This window comes from Lithobates pipiens, unplaced genomic scaffold, assembly GCF_037356315.1.
Source record: "Lithobates pipiens isolate NorthernLeopardFrog02 unplaced genomic scaffold, aLitPip1_a1.2 Scaffold_22, whole genome shotgun sequence".
Taxonomy (NCBI): Eukaryota; Metazoa; Chordata; class Amphibia; order Anura; family Ranidae; genus Lithobates; species Lithobates pipiens.
Window position 1 is genome coordinate 183,737,700 of NW_027507784.1, and position 25,219 is coordinate 183,762,918.

A 25,219-nucleotide genomic window follows, 5' to 3' on the forward strand; every position below is an offset into this window, starting at 1 on the left:
TAGGAAGAGAGAAGGTATTAAAAAGAGTAGGGAGGAAATCCATGGATTAGAGCAAGAACATAAAAAGGCAAATGGCAGGGAAAGTGGACAGGTAGTGGACCTATTACATAAACTGGCTATGAAAAGAGAGGAACTTGGTGAATTAATGGAACAGGAAATTAGGACGATATATAATAGGATTACTAAAGAGAGATATTATAGCGGCATTAAAAATAGTAAGATCTTAGCAAAGATATTGAGGAAAAAAAGATCGAAGAATTATATAGAGAAAATGTTAAATAAAGAGGGAGAGTCGGTCTATAAAACTAAGGAAATAACAGAAGTTTTTAGAGAATATTATGGGCAGTTATATTCCGTGAGAAAAAAAGAGACAGAAAAACAAGAGATGAAGAGAAGGGGAAAAAATTAAAGACTATATATTTCAAGCAAATATCCCTAAAATACCGGGGGAATTGGCGCAGGAATTGGAGAATCCAATCTCAGTTCAAGAAGTAATACAGGCAATAAAAGAGACCAAAGGAGGAAAGAGTCCAGGGCCTGATGGCTATATAATAGAATATCTAAAAAAGTTTGGAGACATACTAGCCCCAATTTTATGTGCATATTATAATGGACTAGGTACAAAATATGGACTGAGCGAGAAGGCCTCCACTGCGACAATCTCCACGATATTGAAAGAGGGAAAAGAGAATACAATATGCTCAAACTATAGACCGATCTCACTACTCAATACGGACGTTAAATTGTTCGCAAAAATATTGGCCGCTAGAATAAAGAAGTTAATGCCGAGCTTAGTCCATGCAGATCAGGTGGGATTCATTGAGGGGCGAGAAGGAAAAGATAATGGAGTAAGGTCAATATTACTGCTTCAGAGGATGAAGGAGAGTAGAATCCCCAGTCTACTCCTATCAATAGATGCTGAGAAAGCTTTTGATCGAGTAGACTGGGGATTCATGATGGGTACCCTAAGGGGAATGGGGTTTGGACCCAAAATTTTGAAGTGGATAAAGGCACTGTATAACAGCCCCAAGGCAGTGGTAAGAGTTAATGGGGTACTATCAACAGCCTTCAGAATGAACAATGGGACTAGACAGGGGTGTCCGCTGTCCCCCCTATTGTTCGTTCTGGCATTGGAGCCACTCCTGGAGACGATAAGGAGAAACCCAGATATAAAGGGGGTTGAGATAGAGGGGGAAATACATAAGACAGCTGCATTCGCGGATGATATTCTGTTTTATGTATCTAGCCCACGAATCTCTATGCCAAACTTGTTAAAGGCTTTACAGGAGTACGGGGAATTATCTAACTTTAAAATTAACCCAAGCAAGTCAGAAATCTTAAATGTAAATATAAATTCGAGAGAAGAACTTGACATTAAGAGAGAATTCCCATTTCTATGGCAAAAAGAAATTAAATATTTAGGGATTAAACTGACTGCATCAATAGAAAAAATATATCAAATAAACTATATCCCCCTTCTAGAAGAATTGAGAGAAGAAATAAGGAGAATCAGAACAAAGCCCCTGTCATGGTTGGGAAGAATTAATGCCTTAAAAATGATTATTCAACCTAAAATCCTTTATAAATTTCAGCTATTACCAATATATATCCCCCCTCTATATTGTAAAATGATAAATTCTTTAATTTCTAAATTTATCTGGAACAACAAGAAACCTAGAACCCCACTAAAGACTTTGCAAAAGGGAAAAGACGAGGGGGGTCTGAATGTCCCAGACTTTAGAAAATATTACGAAGCAGCAGTGTTAACACGGGTGATGTCTGCTTAAGACGAAACGCGTCGGGACTTCACTGCAGCCTGAGATTTTACTGAAAAAGCGCTTATGTTCTTTGTACACGTGAGTTTGATAATTTTCAATTAAATTATTTGAAACGAAAAACGGAGTTACACTATTGTGGTCCCTGCTTTCTTCCCTTATATCTATCCCATTACCTATGATGATCTATGTGGATGGAGACATACCGCAGAGAAAATAGCTACACTTGAAAGCCTTCCAGAAAAAGACAACACTCCAAAAATAGCCTATGTATACCTACAAGCACATATGATCCTCCAAATATAATTTTGAGTAGGATCCATTAAATCTGGTAAGCCCCCATTTTATGTGGTGGAGGGTTCACGCGGTGATTGTGTGATTATCCTTTGGAGAAGGTGTAGGACTGTTTTTCACTTCATCGTGTCACACACAGTAACCTCGGAAAATCTGGAGAACTCTTCATCTGTTTTCATGCTGTTTTTCCACTTTTGTGGACATATTTTTTCCATATATATTTACTTGGACATTCTAGCTTTACATATACAGCAATTGAGTGTTTAAATGTTTATATATTTTTTTTTTTATGTGTTTTGTGCACAGTCTAACACATGTATTGATTACATTGGTCACATTGTAATGTGGTAAAAACAAATAAGCGCTACACGTTTTTCACAAAAATTTAACACGGGTGGTGGAATGGGCAAAATTAGAAAGTAAAAAAAGATGAGGAAAAATAGAACACAGTTTATCAGGCACAAATCTAGGTAGAGAAATCTGAACTCCTTTAAAATATAGATCACTAGGGAAGACAACACCTTTGGTCACAAAAAATGTGTTTAGAGTATGGGAGGGAATACACAAACATAACAAGTGGAAATATAATTCCATTCTATTTAATTTATTTAAAAGATAATGATTTTTTTGCACCTGGTAAAAGTACAATAGGAGGGAAATGGATAAAACAAGATAATATGCAATTACGACACATAATTAAAGAGGGGAAATTGAAAACACTAGCAATATTACAGAAAGAAAATGATTGGATGGATTTGAACGAGTGGCGATACCTGCAGCTTAGACATTTCGTCTCAAGACTACCACAACCGCTTAGAGATGGAGAAAATTTGACTGCCTTGGAGCGGATATGTGAGGGGAAAACCCCAAGGGCAGGTATTGCCCAGTTTTATAAGTTCTTGAGACGGGAATGTGAAGCGGAGGTACCAACTTTCATTAAAAAATGGGAAGAAGAGATAGGAGCACGGGGTGAAAACCAAAATATAGAAAAAATATTGAAGATGGTGCACAGATCCACGGAAAATAGTAAGATGATAGAAACAAATTATAAAATTTTAGTAAGATGGTATAGGACCCCAGATATAATGGCAAAGTACCAGGAGGGACAATCTGGGAAATGTTGGAGGAATTGTGGACAAACGGGAAGTTTGGCCCATATATGGTGGGACTGTCCCAAGATTAAAGAATATTGGAGAGAAATAATAAGATATATAGAAGTAATAGCTAAAATACAGTTACCTGAGAACCCATGGTTATGCCTATTCCATGCAGTAGATACCCCAATTAAGGAGTATAGGAATTCCCTTACAAGCTCATTAATAAACGTGGCAAAAAGTCTGATTCCGAAAAAATGGAAAGAAATAGAAGCACCCAAAGTAAAGGAATGGTTAGGAAAAGTTGAGGAAATGTATAGTATTAAAGGGCTGGGAATGGAGGAAGAAAGAGAAAGAAAGAGATTCCATGTGAAATGGAAATACTGGAAAATCTTTAGACAATCTATGGTTTTTAACGAGGTAATGGGTCGGTAGGGGTGGGGAGAGGGGTGGGAGGGAGATATTTTAGAAGAACTCGAGAAGTAAAGAAAGAAAACCAGGATAATGTGAAAAATTGAAGGGCATGAATGTATTTTGGTCCTATGGTTTTCTTTTAATACTTGATTATGTTTTGTACGCAACTTAAATGAAAAATTTAAATAAAGATAAAAAAAAAGTTTGTGTACCATGATATTGCTGTATGGAATAGGACTAGTAGCTGAATTGTTACCAATAGGGTTGCACCGATACTAGTATTGGTGACGATAACAAGCATTTGCACGAGTACTCGGTGGGAGCAGTGACAAGCACTGATCTCTCTGTATATCTTTTAATAAAGCAGCTGACAGCCGCTTCTCCTCTCCCTCTGTGACTTTCAGCTGCTTTATTAACCACTTTAATACCAGGCACTTAAACACCTTCCTGCCCAGACCAATTTTGAGCTTTCAGCGCTGTCGCACTTTGACAATTGTGCGGTCATGCTACACTGTATCCAAATGAAATTTTTATAATTTTTTCCCCACAAATAGAGCTTTTGGTGGTATTTGATCACCTCTACGGTTTTTATTTTTTGCTAAACAAAAAAAGACCAAAAATTTTGAAAAAAACGTTTTTTTTGTTTCAGTTTCAAAACTTTGTAAAAAAGTATGTTTCTCCTTCACTGATGGGCACTGATGGGGCTGCACTGACGGGCACCGATGAGGTGGCACCAATGAAGTGGCACTGATGAGATGGCACTGATGGGTGACACAAATGGGCATTAATAGGTGGCACAGATGGGCAAGGATAGGCGGCAGAGATGGGCATGGATAGGCACCGATAGGTGGCACGGATGGGCACCGATAGGTGGCACGGATGGGCACTGATAGGTGGCATTGTATTATATTGTACTGATGGATGCCAATCAATGCCAAACAATAATGCATGCCCATCAGTGATGCCCTTTGTGGGTACTGGCATTCATTGTGGGCACTGACTGGCATCCCTGGTGGTCTATGGTGGCATACCTGGTGGTCTGGTGGTGTCCCTGGTGGTCCAGTATGGGCATCCTCGGGGGGCTGCGCTGATAATCGATCAGCACAGACCCCCCCATCAGAGGAGCAGCCGATCGGCTCTCCTCTACTCGCGTCTGACAGATGCGAGGGAGGAAAAGCCAATCACCGGCTCTTCCTATTTACACTGTGATCAGCCGTGATTGGACACGGCTGATCACGTGGTAAAGAGTCTCCGTCGGAGACTCTTTACCGAGATTGTAGTTGCGGGGTGTCAGACTGACACCCCGCAACAACGATCGCCACGATGCGCTCCCCCGGGGGCACGCAGCGGCTCAAAATCCTGACGACGTCATATGACGCCCAGTCAGGATTTTGAAACCACTTTGCCGCCGTCATTTTGCTATAGGGTGGGTGGCAAGTGGTTAACCACTTCACACCCGGGCCAATTCTGACATTTCTCTCCTACATGTAAAATTCATAATTTTTTTGCTAGAAAATTACATAGAACCCTCAAACATTATATATGTTTTTTTTAGCAAAGACCCTAGAGAATACAATGGCAGTCGTTGCATCTTTTTATCTCGCACGGTATTTGCGCAGCAATTTTTCGAACATGTTTTTTTCAGAAAAAAACTGTTTCATGCTTTAAAAAACAAAAACGTAAAGTTAGCCCAATTTTTTTGCATAATATGAAAGATGATACATTGAGTAAATAGATACCCAACATGTCACGCTTCAAAATTGCATGGGCTCGTGGAATGGCGCCAAACTTTGGTATTTAAAAATCCCCATAGGCAACGTTTTAACATTTTTTACTGGTTACATGTTTTGAGTTAGAAGAGGTCTAGACCTAGAATTATTACTCTCGCTCTAACGTTCGCGGCGATACCTCACATGTGTGGTTTGAACACCGTTTTTGTATGTGGGAGGGACTTACGTATGCGTTCGCTTCTGCGTATGAGCTCATGGGAACAGCGGCGTTTTAAATTTATTTTATTGTCAATTTTCCTTTTTTTTTTTTTTTTTTTTAGCTTGACACTTTAAAGAAAATAATAAATTTGATTACTTTTATTCCTATTACAAGGAATGTAAACATCCCTTGTAATACGAATATGGCATGATCAGACCTATTTACAGTGAGATATGGGGTAAATAAGTCCCACATCTCACCTCTAGGCTGGGAAGCCTAAAATAAAAAAAACTATCCCAGCCAAGGCCGTGCCAGTTTTTGAATGCAGAGCCGGCGTGACGTCATAACATCGCGCCCGGCCTCCGAAAGATCATAGAGACTCTCAGCCGCTATGATCCTTCCTTTTGGTGCAGGGAATCGCCGGATGAACAAAAACAATATCTGAATGATGTCTGTAGCTATAGGCATCGTTCAGATATAGCCCCGGAAGGTCAAGGACGTCCCAGGACGTCCTCCCGGCGCAAAGTGGTTAAAAGGTATATAGGGAAATTGGTGCTTGTAACTACCTACACTGAACAAACCCAACTGTCCCCTGTGTCCTCCTGTAGCTCCCTGGGTCTTCCTCCGGGTCCTCTGCCTGCTCCCCGAGTCTGCTCTGGTGCTCCTCCTGTTCCAACCCTGTGCTCCCCCTCCATGTCCACCTTTGTCCTCCTCTGTGCTCCTCCTCCGTGTCCTCCTTTGTCCTCCTCTGTGCTAGCCCTGCATGTACTCCTTTGTGCTCCCCCTCCAAGTCCTCCTTCATGCTCTTCCGCCCCCTTTGTGCTCCTCTAGTTACACCCTTGTCCCAGATCTGTCGGGGTGTAGAGTGGAGGAAGGAGCCGGTAAATGTCATTTACCGGTTCCTTCCTTTTCTGAATGAACAGTCAGTGATCACTGACGCTGGCCATTCATAACTGAGCACTGTGTTTACGATATCTCAGTTTATGAATGAACAGGAGCCTCTCTGTCTTCTGTCCATTCACCTTCAGTGCAGCTGAGGCCCCTGAGAAAAGGACTGGGGAATCTATGTCCTCAGTCCCTTTTCCTGTCTCCAAAGGGGAAATGTTAGGGGTCTGATATCTTGCCAAAACCTCTCAACAGGACTGATAAAAAATAAAAAAAATGGAATAAAAAAAATATTTAAAAAGTTAAATTGTGAAAAAACAAAAACACTGACACCGCCCCCCCCCCCCCCTCAAAAAAAAAAGCATTGTAAAAATGAATAAATTTGAATACAAATAAAATGACTGACACAGTCCACGCCTCATCAGTGCGGCATATTAGTGTCACATGAAATTAAAAAAAGAATCTGTGTTGGTGGGTACTTGGTGGGGGGGGGGGGGAAGTATCTGTACTTGTACTCGGTCTTAAAAATGTATCGGTGCAACCCTAGTTGCCAACATCCCTAAATTATATGTGTATACAAAAATAAACCCTCATGATGGGACTTTAGTGGCAACAAGTAGATTCACAATGAACTTGTGACTTGAAGTAGATTAAAATGTTACAAATTCTTTATTAGTACAAATCCTAAAACGTTACAATACATCTTTAAAAAAAAATTCTAGCAAAATATATCTGATTGCAAGATACTCAGACTTCCAATTGAAATCACTAATGATGGGTTTCAAATGGTGAACATCCAATGCGTTTTGACTATACTATCTTCTTCAGGGGTGCATAACCAGTAAGTATATCTTGAATAAATGTTAAAAACGTTACTACATATAGTCCTACAAGCATCACCGGGGAATCGCAGAACCATACCCAACGAGTGAATTACTGTGGTCGAACAAATCACACCAGAGTGTTGTGTATGTTGTAATCTGAAGTGCCTAAGCAGTGCCAACAGTTTGGAAATCTATTATATGGTAGTCAGAGGCTGGAGAATATTGCTTTTATATTACATCATCCAGAGTCTAGAGATCAATACATGTGAAAAACTGTATGGTCAGAGAAGGTTACGCACCCCTGAAGAAGATGGTATTGTCAAAACGCGTTGGGTGTTCAACATCTGAATCACATCGTTGGTGATTTCAATTGGAAGTCTGAGTATCTTGAAATCAGATATATTTTGTTAGAAATCATTTTTAAATATGTATTGTAACATTTTACAATTTGTACTAATAAAGACTTTGTGACTTGAAGTAGATTAAAATGTTACAATTTCATTGTGCAATCTACTCGTTGCCGCTAAAATCTCATCATGAGGGTTTCTTTTTGTTTACACGTGATTTTGCCATACGTTTTAATCTGAACATCGGTCTCTTACAGATGAGGAATTTACAAAAACAAATTGGTCAAATCGCTATTTGTGATTGCCATTTAAGGTTAAACTTGGGTTTCTTTGCAGGGACAAGACTGATGAAAGGAGTAAGACCATGTCAAGGAGAGGCCCTGGCAGGCCCAAGAAAAGAAAGCATGGAATCAATCCTTTGTTTTATAAAGAAGAGAGAATGAAAAATGGCAGCAATAGAAGGTATGGCTGTAGTACAGACTAGCACAGAGGTGTAGTGTAGAATCTGCAGTGCTACTAGAGCAGTGGTTCCCTGTTAGTATAAGTTATGCCTCATGCACATTGGTCTCCTTTGTTTATACACAAGGAATTGATCTGAAAAATATAAGCAAACTTTATACTTCATAGTTCAATTTTTTCTGCATACAAATGTACTTTACATTTGGTTACAGTGCCTTGAAAAAGTATTCATACCCCTTGAAATTTTGTCATGTTACGACCAAAAACGTAAATGTGTTTTATTGGGATTTTATGTGATAGGCCATCACAAAGTGGAAGGAAAATTATAAATGTTTTACAAATATCTGAAAAGTGTGGCGAGCATTTGTTTTTTTGTTTTTTAATGAAAATATTTTTTTAATTTTTTTTTATTATATATACAAACCGATAATAATATTTTAAATATATTCACTGAATATCAGAAGTTATCCAATAATATATAAAAAAGAAAAAAAACACAAACCAAACAAACCTTGCACCTATTGTATTAAAGTAACTTATCATATAATATCCTAATAATATCATATTATCATATAATATCCAAAACATAGTAGTGGCATAAATATAATCTACTTATCAAATTAAGCTCTCCTAATATCAATCGTCAAGCTGTGGAGGCAGCTTCAGTTTTTTTCTTTTGCATATTAATTTCTTCTTCTCATCTATTCCTCTTCCTTCTACCTCAGCTCCTTACTCCCATCTATCTCCATTGCCTTTACTCATCTCTACTAGATGAACCGTCATAGAATTCATTACTAGGTTCTATCCACTATGACGATATTTTACCAAACTTTTGAGGTGCAACTCTATGCTTATATGTTAATTTTTCTTTTAAGTATATAATTAAGTTTCTTAACCCATTGTTTATGGGTTGGAGGATCAGCAGATGACCATTTTTGTAGAATAACTACGTACTAAGTATAGCGATCTTGTTCACATAGTGTACAGCTCTACAGGTAATGCTGCATTAGGTATTATTCCCAATAGTGCAAATTTGGGGATTCCTATTATCTCAGTGAAACATAGGTTTAAGGTTGTGAATATTTTTTCCCTGTAACGATAGAGCTTTGGACATCGCCAGAGCCTGTGGAGAAGAGAGCCATTAAATAGAGAGCATCGCGGACATAACAGTGTTGTTTTTTTTTACCCAAGTATGGAGTTTTTGTTGGGTATAATGAGTCCTATGTATAATAAAAAGCTTAGATAGCCTTTGAGAGGGTGAAAGAGATATCTTGGGAAGTGTTTCCAGAGCTCGTGTTCAGTCCACCTTGTCTAGATCTTCTTTTTTTTCAAATATACATTTTTATTCAATCTACAACAAGGGAGAGAGACACACGTTACAGATAAAGGTGTGATCAGCAATACATCTATATAAATCATACAGCAAAAAAACAGCATCCAAAGGGACTTATCAGCTACGTAACAATATACCTGTCCGTTTTCAGCTTCCAATTCCCGCTCCGGCCACATACAACTCAGATCTAAGGTGTTGGAAAGGTCAGTGTTAGGGTCTCTCCCACTTCACCCCCACGCCTCCCACACAAAGAGAGAGACCTAGCTGATACTGTAAGGAGGGCGCAATTGGGGGGCGAATCACGGGATAGAAGGGTGGAGAATTAAGGGGGATAGCAAGGGAAGAAGAGAGAAAGACAGAAAGAGAAGACATGGTGGCGGACGGGGCGTAAGGGTTCCCCTAGAAGAGGGGGGGCGCTACTAATTGAGAAGGCGTTGTCCCTCAGCAGAGTAAATAAAGGTGGTCCAAATGTCCCAGGTCTTCTTAAACAGTTCTTGTTTGTGTAGTGCAGTGAGGACCAAGTCCTCCAGTTTTCTCAAGTCCTCCACCTTCCGCAGCCAGTGTGAAATGGCCGGGGGGAGTTCTGTTTCCATCGGATGGCGATACAGGCCTTTGCTGCATTGAGCAAGTGCTGTATTCTTATACTTTTATACTTTACTATACTTTTTGATAGGGTTCTCAGAGTGGTGCAGTAGGAAAAAAGCGTTATCTGGGATGACATAATCTGTAAATTTTTGTGTAATACGGCGAACTTCGCCCCAAAAAGTTTGCAAGGCAGGGCAAGACCAGAATATGTGCATCAGCTTTCCCACGCCCTCATTGCAGCGCCAACACCTACTCGAGGCGGCGGGAAAGCATTTCTGTAGTCTGGAGGGCGTTAAGTACCAGCGGGTTAACAATTTAAAGTTTCCTGCCTTCTAATGCACAGTGAGCATTTAAAGGCTAGAGTGATAATGTGTTGTTGCTGAGTCACTGAAAAGGTACAGTTAAGGTCCACCTCCCAACTGGACAGACAGGGGAGACATGGCTGCGTCTTGGGAGAGATTAGCAGAGATTGTCTAGATCTTCTATATCATCTTGCCACCAGACAAAGCTATTTTTATGTTTTTCAGTATTATCTGTTATGTGTAAGTTTGAATAAAGATCTCCTATTAATCTTTGTTTCATACAGGCACTTGAGGTTGCTTTTGTTAATATTTTAGAGTGTTCATACTGTAATTGGATTTTTAAGCTTTGAGCTTGTAATGCATGATGTATTTGAAGATATTGGTAGAAGTTTTTATTCGTTAACTGATATCGGTCCTTTAATACATTAAAAGAAAGTAAAACATCCCCTTCATATACATGGCGCAAGAGTATTATGCCTGCCTTTTTCGAATCTGAGAATTCCGAGAGTCCATCCAGTTCATAAAGACAAAAGTTAACCCATTTTGGCATATGTTTCGTATACCCTCTATGCTGATTGATATTTCGCACTGCTTCCCAAATCCTGTGGATCAAGTAAAAAGTAGGGAACCCCCCTTTTTTTTATATAAAAATGGTGAGCTGCTATTAGTTGAACCAGAGGTTATTTTTCAAATTGGGAAGCTATTATCTTCTGTATACGGTCTTCCATATCCATTAACTCCCATCCATGCCATTGTTGTAGTTGTGATGCAATAAAATATAATCTTACATTTGGTATCGCAATCCCTCACATATCTATGGGCTGTTGTAATATTTCTAATCTAATTCTGGGTTTTCCACCCTTCCACACAAAATCCCTAAAGAAAGAATCAATAGTCCTAGACAATCGTAGCGTCAGCCATATTTGACAATTGTGCAGTACATATAGTATCTGGGGCATCCACACCATTTTCACCAAGTTCACTCTCCCCACCATAGACAATGGAAATTGACTCCAAGTTATACTCTATTATCTAAATTTGGCAATAAGAGAGAGTATATTCCTCTTATCCTCGTGGGGGGGGGCTCCGGCTCCTAGCAGGGGGCTGCTCTGGGTGTTGGGGGGCCGCTCGTCCTCTTCCCTGTTTCTGCTGGGCTGTTTTCATGTGTATACCATGTGGGGAAGCCGCCGCACGCTCTGCGGCCATTTTTCTGTAGCCGCAGCCATTTTTGTCCTTTCGGCCATTTTCTGGAAGTCCGACGGCCTCAGACATTTTTTTTCTGAGGCGGCCGGCGGTCAGCTTGTTTTGCCTCTAGTACTGGGTGCTTGTTTCCTTCTAGAACAGCGCGCTTTTTACACAGAACACCTCGTGGCTGACACGGGAGAGCGGACAGCAGCAGCACAGCGCAGTACCTGGGTCAGGGTGGTAAGTCCTGCGGGGGGGCCCCTCAGTCTAGGGCAGCTAGGAGGGTGGACATTTTGTGTGACTTGCCTTAGGTGCTTAAGTGGTGACAGGCAAGTGTGGGTCAGCATGGCGTCAGAAGCTGGCACTTCTTCCCCAGACATCCCTGTTATGGCAACCGGAGAGGCTATTTGGAGCCTCGCTGGTTGACATTATTAAGAATGTTACTGGGGGTAAGAGAATGTTGCTGCCACAGTCCAGGAAAGGTAAGGTGCCATGCCGTAGGCAAGGGCCCTCCTTTTCCACTCAGAAGCGGATTTTTCGTCCGCCCGGGACAGCAGGTAAGCCCTCCCAGTCTGACAAGGTGCCTGCTGAGGGACAAAATTGTCCCTGGTTTCACAAGCCGAACAAGCCTGCGGGCAAATCTGTTACCGCATGAAGGTTTGCCCGCGTCCGAATCTCGGGTGGGGGGGGGGTCACCTTCGGGAGCTTACAGCTCGGTGGACCTCCCTACTTTCCGACCAGTTGGTCTGTGAAACTGGTTTCATCAGGATACAAGATAGTTTTTCTTGTCTGCCAAAAAGATTTTTTTTCCCTCCAACCTTCATCATCTTCTGAGCTCCTCTGGAAGCCCTGTTTGGGGCAGTACAGGACCTGCTGCTGCGCAGGGTGATAGTACCTGTACCACTGCCAGAAAGGTTTCAGGGATTCTACTCCAATCTGTTTGTAGTCCCAAAGAAGGAAGAGGTCCGTCCGGTCCTGGACCTCAAGGTCCTCAACAGCTTTGTGAAAGTACAAAGGTCCAGGATGGAATCAGTTCGCTCAGTGATAGCTGCACTCCATCAGGGGATTTTCTGGTGTCCTTGAACTTCATGGACGCATACTTGCATGTCCCCATATGCATCAATAAGAGATTTCTGCGAATTGCGGTTGGGAATAAGCACTACCAGTTTTTGTAGCGCAAGGTGCTAGCCCCAATTTTGGCTTTGCTAAGGCAGAGAGGGATGGAAATCGTAGATAAGCTGCTGTAAAGTTGTTGGTGTCCCGCAGGTGGTCTTTACTGCATTTTTTGCATGCGAGTCCTGGGTATCATGGTAGCCACTTTCGAGGCAGTACCGAATGCTCAATTCCACACTTGAGTCCTGTCCAAGTGAAACAAATCTCCGTTGTCCCTGGATTTTCAAATTCACGTGAGCCAGCTAGTCAGGGATTCCCTGCTTTGGTGGCTGAGGTCGCCAATCCTTCAGTCTGGGAAGTCGTTCCTTCCTCTTCATGGGACGTTGATTACAACGGACACTGGCCTGACTGGTTGGGGGGGGAGTTTGGGGCGTACTGTTGGCCCAGGGTCGCTGGACCCAGGAATAAGCTCACCTGCTCATCTATGTGTTGGGAACTGTGGGTGATCAGGCGGTGCCTCGCCACATGGTCACAGAGGCTGCATGGGCATCCATTCAGGATCCAGTCGGACAATGCCACAGCGGTGGTGTATGTCAGCCATCGAGGAATGAGGAGCTTGGCTGCAGCGCTGGAGGTTGCTCACATCCTGCGGTGGGCAGAGCTGCGAGTGCCGCCTCTGTCGGGCTTGTACATTCCGGGCATAGAAAACTGGCAAAGCGGACTACCCAAGTCATCAGATGCTGGACCAAGGGGAACGGCCGATACAGCCGGATTTATTTTGGCTCCTTTGCGTAAGGTGGGGCACGCTAGATGTGGATCGCCTGGCTTCTCGACTTGGAAGGTACAGAGATTTGTGGCCAGGTCAAAGAATCCCTGGGCGGATGCGGTAGATGCGTTGGGGGCTCCATGGGGGCATTGGAAAACTCATATAAATAAATACACCAATAAGTGTAGGTGTATGGTGAAAAAACTTGAGAAAGAACAGGACCAAATGTTCCAAAATATCAGGCTCCCAGAACTCTCACCTCAAAGAAGGAATAATCAGGCAAAATAAAGATGATCCAAATAAACTTCTCCTTTACTTCTCTGTGCACGATAACCAAGTGGTATAGACCAGGGCTCGACAAAACCCGGGCGCCATGTCGCATTTGCGACTAGAATTAGCGAACTGGCGCCTGGGGCAGCACAGCTGGGGAAATGCTGTCTCCGCGGACCCCCCCGGCGCGATCGCGTCGGGCCGCGCCGCCGGCGGCCGGTAATTTAGCCCCCGGCTTTGAGGCCTTCTACGATCCTATGGTTCCTTCTGGAATCTGGCGCCCTCTTTTGGTGGCCGTTGGAATTACAACCAGCAATGCTAATGGATGCAATGCAAATTTTCCCTGCCTGCCAGCCTATCTTCCTTCCCTTTACTCAGAACCCCTAAAAATTATATATATATTTTATTCTAACACCCTAAAGAATAAAATGGTGGTCGTTGCAATACTGTCTGTCACACCGTATTTGCACAGCGGACTTACAAGCGCACTTTTTTGGGGAAAATGTATTTAATAAAAAAAAAATAAGACAACAGTAAAGTTAGCCCAATTTTTTTTAATATTGTGAAAGATAATGTTGCGTCGAGTAAATCGATACCAAACATGTCATGCTTCAAAATTGCGCCCGCTCATGGAATGGCGACAAACTTTTACCCTTTAATATCTCCATAGGCGACATTTAAAAAATTCTACAGGTTGCACTTTTTAAGTTACAGAGGTCTGGGGCGAGAATTATTGCTCTCACTCTACCGATCGCAGCGATACCTCACATGTGTGATTTGAACACCGCTTTCATATATGCGTTCGCTTCTGCACGCAAGCTTGGCGGGACAGGGCGCGTTTAAAATATTTTTATTTTAACTTTTATTTTTATTTTTTTCACTGTTCTTTAAAAAAAAAAAAAAAAATGTGTGTCACTTTTATTCCTATTACAAGGAATGTAAAAATCCCTTGTAATAGAAAAAAGCACGACAGGTCCTCTTGTATATGAGATCTGGGGTCAGAGAGACCTCACATCTCATATTTACACTAAAATGCAATTTAAAAAAAAATTGTCATTTGAAAAAAATAAATAAAATGTCCCTCTAAGAGCTATGGGCAATGACTTGGAGACAGGTGAGGGGCTGGGGGCTATCTTCCCCTCACTCGTCTCCACGTCAGGCCAGGGACAGGTCCAGATCGCCGTCACGGACCCGGCTCCTAACTTTTTTAGCTGGCTCCTAGATTCCAAGCAAATTTGTCAACCCCTGGTATAGACTTCTGCCACTAGAGGGCCAATTCAACCTCTTGTATGTAATACTGCAGCATTTGTATCCTCGTGGTATAAAACTTAAAGAGAACACAGAGGGGAGGAGGGAAGGGAGAGAGAGAGGGGACTCCAATAGTGTAGTGGTTTCAATAACTAAATAAGTTTATTAAGAGAAAGCAATAGACTCTCACATTTAAAAAGAAAGTTCAAACAGATAGAGATCTGGCGTGTACCACCAGTCTTACGTTAGTTCCGGTTTGTCCTACGGCCACTCCCTACGCGTTACGTCACCACATGACTTCTTCATGGGGATCCCCATGAAGAAGTCACGTGGTGACGTAACGCGTAGGGAGTGGCCGTAGGACAAACCGGAACTAACGTAAGACTGGCGGTACACGCCAGATCTCTATCTGTTTGAACTTTCTTTTTAAATGTGAGAGTCTATTGCTTTCTCTTAATAAACTTATTTAGTTATTGAAACCACTACACTATTGGAGTCCCCTCTCTCTCTCCCTTCCCTCCTCCCCTCTGTGTTCTCTTTAAGTTTTATACCACGAGGATACAAATGCTGCAGTATTACATACAAGAGGTTGAATTGGCCCTCTAGTGGCAGAAGTCTATACCACTTGGTTATTGTGCACAGAGAAGTAAAGGAGAAGTTTATTTGGATCATCTTTATTTTGCCTGATTATTCCTTCTTTGAGGTGAGAGTTCTGGGAGCCTGATATTTTGGAACATTTGGTCCTGTTCTTTCTCAAGTTTTTTCACCATACACCTACACTTATTGGTGTATTTATTTATATGAGTTTTCCATTGACTCTTGTTTTTCACATTTATATATATATTATCCATTTTTCCAGTGGCACGATTTGCGCAGGACTCTTTATTTTTATTCATTTATGTGATAGTTTGTGTTTACTATTTTTGTCCTGCTGCATTTCTGTATTATTTAGCAGCACTTGCACTTTCTTCATCCCACAGGTTGTTTCATTATACTTTGTAATATTTTCCATTTTTTATGCACATAGATATATTTCACGTTTAGCACTTAGTGCCGCGAGGGTCCATTTTCCACATTATCCTCCATGGGGGCATTATTGACCTGATTTATGCCTCCCCCTTCCCCCACTCAAACTTCTATCACGTCTGCTTTGCAGCGTGGATGCTGAGGGGATTCCGGTGATTCTGATTTCCCCAGATTGGCCTTGGTATCCGTGGTATGCCGACATAGTACGAATGTTGGCGGATGTTCCTTGGTGGCTGCTGATGCGGGAGGACCTTCTGTCACAAGGTCCAATATGTCATCCTACTTTACCGTCACTGGCTTTGACGGCATGACTGTTGAAAGCCATTTGCTAAGAGACCAAGGTCTGTCAGATTTGGTAATCTCCACTATGCTGAGGGCATAGAAGTCATCTTTTCGGAAGGATTTTCATCGTACGTGGAAGGCCTACATCTCCATGTGTGAGGAGATGGGGTGGTGTTCGCGCACATACTCAGTTTCCAGGATCCTGCTGTTTTTGCAACAAGGAGTGGATCAGAAACTTGCCTTAAGCACCATAAAGGGGCAGAAATCAGCTTTGGCCTTTTTTTTTCAGCGACCCTTGGCGACTCATTCATTGGTGAGTAGGTTTGTTCAGAGGGTTCGACATGTGGCCCCTCCGGTTCGACCACCGCTGCCTCAGTGGGATTTGAATCTGGTGCTCTCGGTGCTTCAGAAACCGCCGTTTGAAAACATTAGGGAGATCCCCTTATTGACACTCTCTCAGAAAGTAGTCTTTCTAGTGGCTATTACATCTGCCAGGAGGTTTCTGAATTGGCGGCCTTGTCATGCAAGTCTCCCTACTTGATCATCCACAAGGATAAGGCGGTGCTGCACCGCCTTATCTTTCAAAGGTTGTTTCGGCTTTTCATCTAAATGAGGACATTGTGCCTCCGTCCTTATGTCCTTGGCCGTCACACCCCAAAGAGGTGGCTTTGCATTCCTTGGATGTGGTCCAGGCTCTGCGGGTGTATGTCTGCTACGTCTCCTTTTCGGAGGTCAGACTCACTGTTTTGTATCTGTGACTGATCCGAAAAAGGGCCTGGCGGTCTCGTTGGCCACCATTTCTTGGTGGATCAGACAGATTGTGGTTCAGGCTTATGCCATAAGGGGGCGGGCGTCTCCCTTTCCTGTCACGGCACATTCTACCACGGCAATTGGTGCCTCTTGGGCTTTCTGACATCAAACGTCTGTTTCTCAGGTGTGTAAGGCGGCCACCTGGTCGGTCGTTCACACTTTCACTAAATTTTACAAGGTTGATGTGAGCGCATCTTTGGATGCTTGCTTTGGCCGCAAGGTTTTGCAGGTGGCTGTTTAAGGTTGCAACTCCTCCGTTGAGGAGCTCTGGTTGTTATGGGTAGAGTTATTTTCTTGCTGTTCCCACCCCTCGTTTTTTTGACACTGCTTGGGGATGTCCCTAAGGTCAAGGTGAAGATGCGGTGTCCTTCAATGAACGAAAGAGAAAATAGGATTTTTGGACTCACCGTAAAATCCTTTTCTCTGAAGTTGATTGAGGGACACAGCACCCTCCCCTCCTTTTTATGTTTGTACTGCTTTTGACGAACTGAGCTGCTGGATGCAGTGTGAAGGGTTATAGCCAGTAGGACCGCCCCCTGGGCGCTACTGTGCAGTCTTGCTGTTTTTAACACTCTGCTTAGTCCTCTCCTAAAGGGGCGATATAACCCTAAGGTCAAGATGAAGATGATGTGTCCATCAATGAATTTCAGAGAAAAGAATTTTACGGTGAGTACAAAAATCCTATTTTTCTGCCTTTTTCTTAGCCAATGCTGCATAGTGCTGTTGGCTATAATGCCATTCTTTTTTGTATCATCATTTGGGTGGTTATATATAAGAATTCCGCTTTCATCATATTGTCAGCTAGTGTTTTTCCCCATTGCCTGGATTATTTCTTCATTTTTGATATCTGCGCAATAAGGAGACCATGGAGGTATTCTTTCAATGCATCCCAATATATTAAACGTGAGACAGTTTCTATTTGTATTTTGATAAGCAATTAATTCAGTCATAATTCCTTCAGCTGGAGGAATAAGTGACAACCAATATGGGTTTACCTTCCATAATGGACATCCTGGGTTAATCCTAAAGGAAAAATGTAATACTATAGGTGAGCAATCTGAAATTCCTCTGCCCTTGTATTTAATATCACAAAGATATGGAAGCATAGAAATATGTCCAACGCTAGATCTATTCTAGAGAGCGTTTTAGAACTACTAGAGAAGCATGTAAATTGCCTATCTGTTGGATTACGTTGTCTCCAGAGATCTATCAGTCCCAATTCAGCTACATATCTGGCAAAGGCGTAGGGCTCAATGAGGTTTGCTTATCCATTATATTATATTTGTCCATTACGGAGTCCATATAATTATTAAAATCACCAACCAATAAGTATGTACTATCTATTTTATCAGCTATGAACTGAATATACTCTCTAAACACCTCCATTGACTATGGCGGTGGGGATATATATATTTCCAAACACATATGGTCACCCTGATACTACTGTACAGTACAAAAAAAATAAATTGACCTTTACTATCCTCCTTAATTTGTATACGTGAAAAATTCAATCTACGGTATTAGAAATCAGTATAGACACTCCTCTAGAGTATGACTTATATGTAGAGTGATACTGAGTTTTAAACTGATTTTGTTTTAAGTAATGCAACGTCTGAGAATTTAAGTGGGTTTCCTGAAGACAAATTATTGAGGGAGTAAATCTTCCTAGTGAAGTAAACACTGCTTGCCAATTAGAAGGGCTACCAAGACCTCTCACATTCCATGAGATTAGCACTTCATTCAAAGGAGCCATATCAAACTTTTTTTCCAATAAATGAACCAAAATAATTATAAAAAAATCCACTATTTGTCACTCTGACCCATGTCTCTCTATTTCTTACATTCACTGACTGACGCACCTCCTTTATTCTTGACCATCTGATTGTTACGCCGCCTTCAGGAGAGGACTAAGCAGGACATGTTAACATGTACAAAAAACAGAACTTTCTAGTTCCACCCAAGGGGCGGTCCCTTCAGTAACAACCCCCAGCCTGCTTCCTGCAGCCTCAGTTTTTTCTGAGTAGTGAGGGAGATGGACCTAGGAACCCTGCGGGCCCATCTGTCCGGGTTTTTTTTTTCAGAAGTTTTGTCTTTTGCGCAAGATTAAGATCCTGTGATCTGCTATCAACAGCCGGCTGGGTGACAGGCTGGATACCCTTATCATTGTAGTCTCCCCAGCCTGGCCAGCGAGCATGTGCAGACCATAGCTATGCGCTGGGATGGCCACGACATGCCCCTCAGGCTCCAAGGGCGGCCGGTGAGCGCAATGCTCCAGGGCACACACATGACTGTGCTACTGATGTCTGAGTCAGTGTGCCGTGGCCAGCAGCCACCCCGTACTGATCGGAGACTGGGTCTATGATGGAATGTCCCCAGCTTGTCCGGAACGGTAAGTACAGCTCTCTCTGACTCAGTGGGGCTGAGCAGCTGGGCATTCCCTGGTAGGTCAATTCGGGGGTCCCTCGCCTCCCTCTCTTCTCTCCCTGTTCCTATCTCCCCCCCATGGGGGATGCTGCATGGGCTGCTGAGCAGTGTGTGTGCCATGTGGGGGGGATCTCACCCTCTGTGGGTGGCTGTGCCCCTGGGTGTCGTCTCCCCACTGGGTGTCTGGAGGTCTGCACATGCTGCGCTGTTCTGCCGCCATTTTCTCTGTCTTTTTTTTCACTGTCCCTCTCTGTGTACAGTTGTTTGGCGGCCATGTTTGGTGTGACTCGGGGAGAAGCATGGTCAGGAACCAATTTACTGTAGGTCGACGGGCATTTTCCCTGTGATGTCCTTTATACTGGATGCCCGGCGGCCATTTTGTTGTAGCCCTGCTAGTTTTTTTTTTGCCCAGCTCTGGTCCCTGAGGCTCAGAAAAGCGCGGTTTCTTCTCGCAGACGCCTGGGAGCTGACACAGGACACAGGCACGACTAGTTGAATGGCGCAGAACTTGGTCAGAGTGGTCAGTCCTGCGGTGAGAGCCCCCCAGCCTGCAGCAGCTAGGAGGGTGGGACTATACACCTGTCCTAAGTCTCCAACAGGAGGCAGACAGGGTGGGTCAGCATGGCTTCAGAAACTGATGTTTGTTCCCCCTAACTCCCTGCAAAACCGGCTCGTCTGCAAACAGTGCATTCCCTTGGGACGCCTTGTCGTCGGTCCTGAAAACGTTCGTTACCAGGGTGGAGGCGGTGTGTGGGCGCAAGGTGGTAGAAAGTGGCCCCTGCCCCCCCACCTGTCCTTCGGGGAGAGCTCTGACGCAGACTCTGGCCCTGCTGAGGCTGGTGGCCCCTGCTCTCTTGTTTCAGATGACACTGACCAGGAACGATCGGACAGTGAGGATGAGTGCCCGTCCGGGTCCGCGCGGGAAAAGTGCTAGTTGGAGCACTTATCACACCTGCGCTTGATACCCTGAAGATCAGGATACAGCAGGTCCTTCTGCTGCAGTAGTGGTCCCTTTTGGGTCCCGTAAGCCAGCCCGTACACCTAAGGTATTTCCGTATCTAACTTATTGAAATAAGTTCATATACAGGAAATGGGGGTGACCGCAACGGACCCTTTTGGCCCCAAAAAGCATGGCAGTGCGTTACCCCCTTGTGGAGAGCCTTCTGCAATAATGGTCGGCTCCTCCCGTCGTGGACCCCCCAGTATCCAGGTTAGATAAGGTAACCACAATCTCAGTAGAGGGGGCTCCTGTGGTTAAGGAGCCCACAGGCAGGAACCGAGGCAGTGGCCCGTTCCTTATTTATGGTTGGGGGTTCAGCAATACGACCAGTACTGACCACAGCACTTGGGAAAACTTTGCACCGCGAATTGGAGAAGCAGCAGGCTACTCCCGTCTGCATGGAACTAGCAGACCAGTTAGTGTACGGTCTTAAAGTGGGGTACCCCCTAAAAAAAAAAAAATTTAAAGTCAGCAGCTACAAATACTGCAGCTGCTGGCTTTTAATAATCGGACACTTACCTGCCCCAGGGTCCAGCTATGCGGGGGAACGAAGCCCCCCCCCCCTCGCTCCCCGCTCCGCTCGCGGCGCCGTCATGCATACTGTGGGCACCCGGCTGTGGCTCCACAGCCGGGCACCCACTGCGCATGCGCGAGCGGCGCAGTGCGCCGTGATACGCCGTACAGTCACCTGGGACACATGACAGGTCCCAGGTGAATGTGCGGCGCGAGGGGAAGTGATGTCACCAGCCCGGGCAATGAAGAAGGCAGATTACGAGGGACCCCCTAGCAACCGGTATTTAGAGGTGAGTAAAAAAAATTTTTTTTGCCAATTATTTATTTTTTATTTTTTTAATAATTTTAAGCAGCTTTTATTTTTTTGGTGGCAACACCACTTTAAGTATGCTTGGGACGCAGCTCTGGATACCCTTCCTCTGCTATCCAGGGTTTCAGTGTCAGCAGTGGTGCTGAGGCACCTGATTTGGCTGAAATGCTGGTCACGGACCAGGCATCTAAAAAAAAAGACCTTGATGGATCTACCCTTTCCTGGTGAGCGGCTCTTTGGAGCCTTGTTGGATGACATTATTAAGAATATCACAGGTGGGAAGAGTACCTTGCTCCCACAGACCAGGAAGGCTAAGGAGCCACGCCACAGGCAAGGGCCCTCATTTTCTGCTCTAAAGAGGTTTTTCATCCATCCGGGACTTCGGCTAAACGCTCCCAGTCCAATAGGACCACCTCTGAGGGACAAAAGTGTAAATGCAAACTGATTTCCTCTGGCTACAAGATAGTTCCTCTCTTGGCCACCAAACAGACTCTTCCCCTCCAGCATACCCTTGCTCCCGGCTCGCTGGGAGGCCCTATTGGGAGCAGTATGGGACCTGCTAAGCCGCAGGGTGGTAGTGCCTGTTCCGGAGTCGGAAAGGTTTATGGGGTTCTACTCCAATCTGTTTGTAGTCCCCAAAAAGGAAAGGGTATGTCCAATCTTTCACCTAATAGCCTCCATTTCTTTTTTAAAGTACAGAGGTTCAGAATGGAATCAGTTCAGCTCAGTAGTTGATGCACTCCATCAAGGGGACTCCCTGGTGTCTTTGGACTCCAGGATGCGTACCTGCACATACCCATATACCTCAGGCATCAGAGGGTTCTGCGAATTGCAGTCGGGGAAGCCCACTACCAGTTTGTGGCTCCTCCTTTTTTGGCTTGGTTTTAGCACCCAGAGTCTTTAACACGGTATTGACTCCAATCTTGGCGTTAAGACAACGCAGGATCGCAATTGCAGGTTATCTGGATGATCTCCTTCTGAGAGCAGCTTCCGCCTCAGAATTAGAGGATGTGGCGATCACCATGCAAACCCTGCAGGAATTTGGGTGGCCGTTGAACCTAAAAAGGTCGGTGCTAATACCGATTCAGCGCTTGGAGTACCTGGGTTTACCGCTTGACTCCATGGAAGCAAGAGTGTTCTCCCTTCAAACAAAACTGCAGACTCTCAGAGCCACGGTAAAACTATTGCTGAACCGCAGGTGGTTGTCGCAGAGTTTCTGCATGCAAGTTCTGGCCTCAGGGTGGCCTCCCTCGAAGCAGTACCATACGGCCAGTTTCACACCAGAGTCTTGCAGAAGAAGATATTTACGAAATTGGATAAATCTCTGTTATCCCTGGATTGGTAGATTCAGGTAAACCAGTCAGTCAGGGACTCCCTGATTTGGTAGCTGAGGTCCCCGGCACTTCAGTCCGGGAAGTCATTCCTACCTCTGCATTGGACTGTGATCACAACAGATGCCAGCCTGACCGGCTGGGGTGGAGTACTGGGAGTAGAGTTGACCCAGGGTCTCTGGTCAGGTGTGGAACTCCTTGATTGATTGCAAATCAATGTGCTCAAACGCCAAGCGATCAGGCATTGCCTCTCCACATAGTCGATGAGACTACGAGGGCATTCGATCAGGATCAGGTCAGATAACACCACAGCGGTGGCATATGTCTACCATCAAGGAGGAACAAGTAGCTCAGCTGCAGCACGGGAGGTCGCTCACATCCTTCAGTGGACAGAGCTACAGGTACCAGCCTTGTCGGACATTTACATCCCGGGAGTTGAAAACTGGCAGGCGGACTACCTAAGTCGCCAGATGCTGGGCCCAGGAGAATGGGCATTGCATCCAGAGATGTTCAGGCTATTGTGCCTGCGGTGGGGCACACCAGACGTGGATCTCCTGGCCTCCCGTCTCAATCGGTAGGGGCTGAGATTCGTATCTAGGATAAGAGATCCTTGGGTAGACACATCAATGGGGCTTGGTGGTTCCATGGGATCAGTACCGACTGATCTACGACTTTCCTCCGATAAAGCTACTATCACGTCTGCTCCGCAGAGTGGAGGCGGAGGGGGCACCCCGAAAACGAATCACTGCCTTCAGGATTTCTAAGGGTGCAAATTTTTGATTTCACTCCTCACTACCTATTACAGTTTCGAAGGCCATAAAATGCCAAAATAGCACAAACCCCCCCAAATGACCCCATTTTGGAAAGTAGACACCCCAAGCTATTTACTGAGAGGCATGTTGAGTCCATGAAATATTTTATATTTTGCCACAAGTTGCAGGAATATTACAATTTTTTTTTTTTTTTGCACAAAGTTGTCACTAAATGATATATTGCTCACACATGCTATGGGCATACGTGAAATTACACCCCAAAATAAATTCTGCTGCTTCTCCAGAGTACAGGGATACCACATGTGGGGGGCTTTTTGGGAGCCTAGCCGCATACAGGACCCCAAAAACCAAGCACTGCCTTCAGGATTTAAATATAAAACACTACCAAAAAAACCTGTTAGCGATCGCAGGGATCAGGCCTGACTCTGCGAATGCTGCAGTTATGTGTTTAGTGTTTTGTAAGTGACAGTGATCGATCAATACTGCACTTGGGTGGGCTGCGCGGAGGGGCAAAATGCAGGTGCTAGCAGGTATCTGGGCTGATCCCGCTAACAATGCGTTTTTTTGGAACCCTAAACTGCTGGGGACGCAGTATAGATCTGATCAGATATTGATCTGTTCAGATTCCATACCACTATGGGAGGTGTATGCTTTGCGCGTGGGTGTTAGCGGTACTGGCACTAACCTAGCGCTGCCTGGGGTGACGCAGACCCTGACCCTAAAACTTAATTGATATCACCCGCCGGGTGATCAGGGGGTTAAACCTTTATTGGGTAATAAATGGTGGGTGCCCTGATGCTATAAAAAGCAAACTATCCAGAGTCACCTGTAACACTTATACAGTGATCACTGATGAAAGGGTTAACTAGGGCCAATCGGGGTTAAAATCTTTATTAGGTAGTATATGGGGGTCCCTGACGCTATATAAAAACCTGACGGGGAACCTAAATAACTAACTGACTAACCAGCGTCACCAGTGACACTTATACGGTGATCGCTGGTGAAAGGGTTAACTCTAGGCGCAATCAGGGAGTTAAAATCTCTATTAGGTAGTATATGGGGGTACCTAACGCTATAAAAACCTGGAGGTGAACATAAAAAATAACTAGCTACCTAGCGGCACCAGTGACACTAATGCAGCGATCAGAAAAACGATCGCTTAGTGACGCTGGCAAAAGGGGGTGAAAGGGTTAACGCTAGGGGCAATCAGGGGGTTAAACCTTTATTGGGGGGTACCTACATGTCAGTGTAGTGATTGGTGCACTTACTATGTGTTCTCCTCACAGTCCGGTCAAAAAGACTGCCCCGAGGAGAGTGACATCACTTCTTCCCTGCCTGTGTTTACACTACACAGGCAGGGGAAGCTTCTCATTCGCCAGGAGCGATCGAGAGGGGATGGCCAGAAACCAATGGCCATCCCCTCATCCCGGATTGCTCCTGAAGCGAAACGGACCACCGCAGCCAGAGGGAGGGGGTCAGATCGGACCCCCCACCCGCTGGAAAGCAAGCACGTACCGGTACGTGCTTGTGCCTGTCAGTGCCATTGTGCCGACGTATATTTACATGCGGTGGTCCTTAAGTGGTTAATTATTATGTTATACTGCTTGTTGATCTACTGAAACTGCAGGAAGCAGGCTGGGGGGTATTTACTGAAGGGACCGCCCCTTGGGAGCAACTAGAAAGTTCTTTTTGTTCTTTTTTTTTTATACATGTTAACATGTTCTACCTAGTCCTCTCCTGAAGGTGGCGTAACAACCTGGGCATCAAGAATAAAGGAGCTGCGTCAGTCAGTGAACTCCAGGGAAAGGGATTTCATGGTGAGTACAAAAATCCTATTTTCCCTCCGCCCCAGCCGCAATCCCCATCGTCTAGTCCCTCACGGGTTCCACCCATAAAGTTAAGGGGAAAGGAGAGACAAAAGTATATT

The 25,219-nt window shown here is 44.3% G+C and overlaps 1 protein-coding gene across 1 annotated transcript in view; it reads left to right on the forward strand.

Annotated features, from left to right (window-relative positions):
• The window catches only part of TNRC18 (trinucleotide repeat containing 18), a 392,145-nt gene that overhangs the window by 185,792 nt on the left and 181,134 nt on the right, over positions 1 to 25,219 (forward strand). The window contains 1 exon segment of the mRNA XM_077448715.1: positions 7,899 to 8,024. Within this exon segment, the coding sequence (XP_077304841.1) occupies positions 7,899 to 8,024 (126 nt within the window).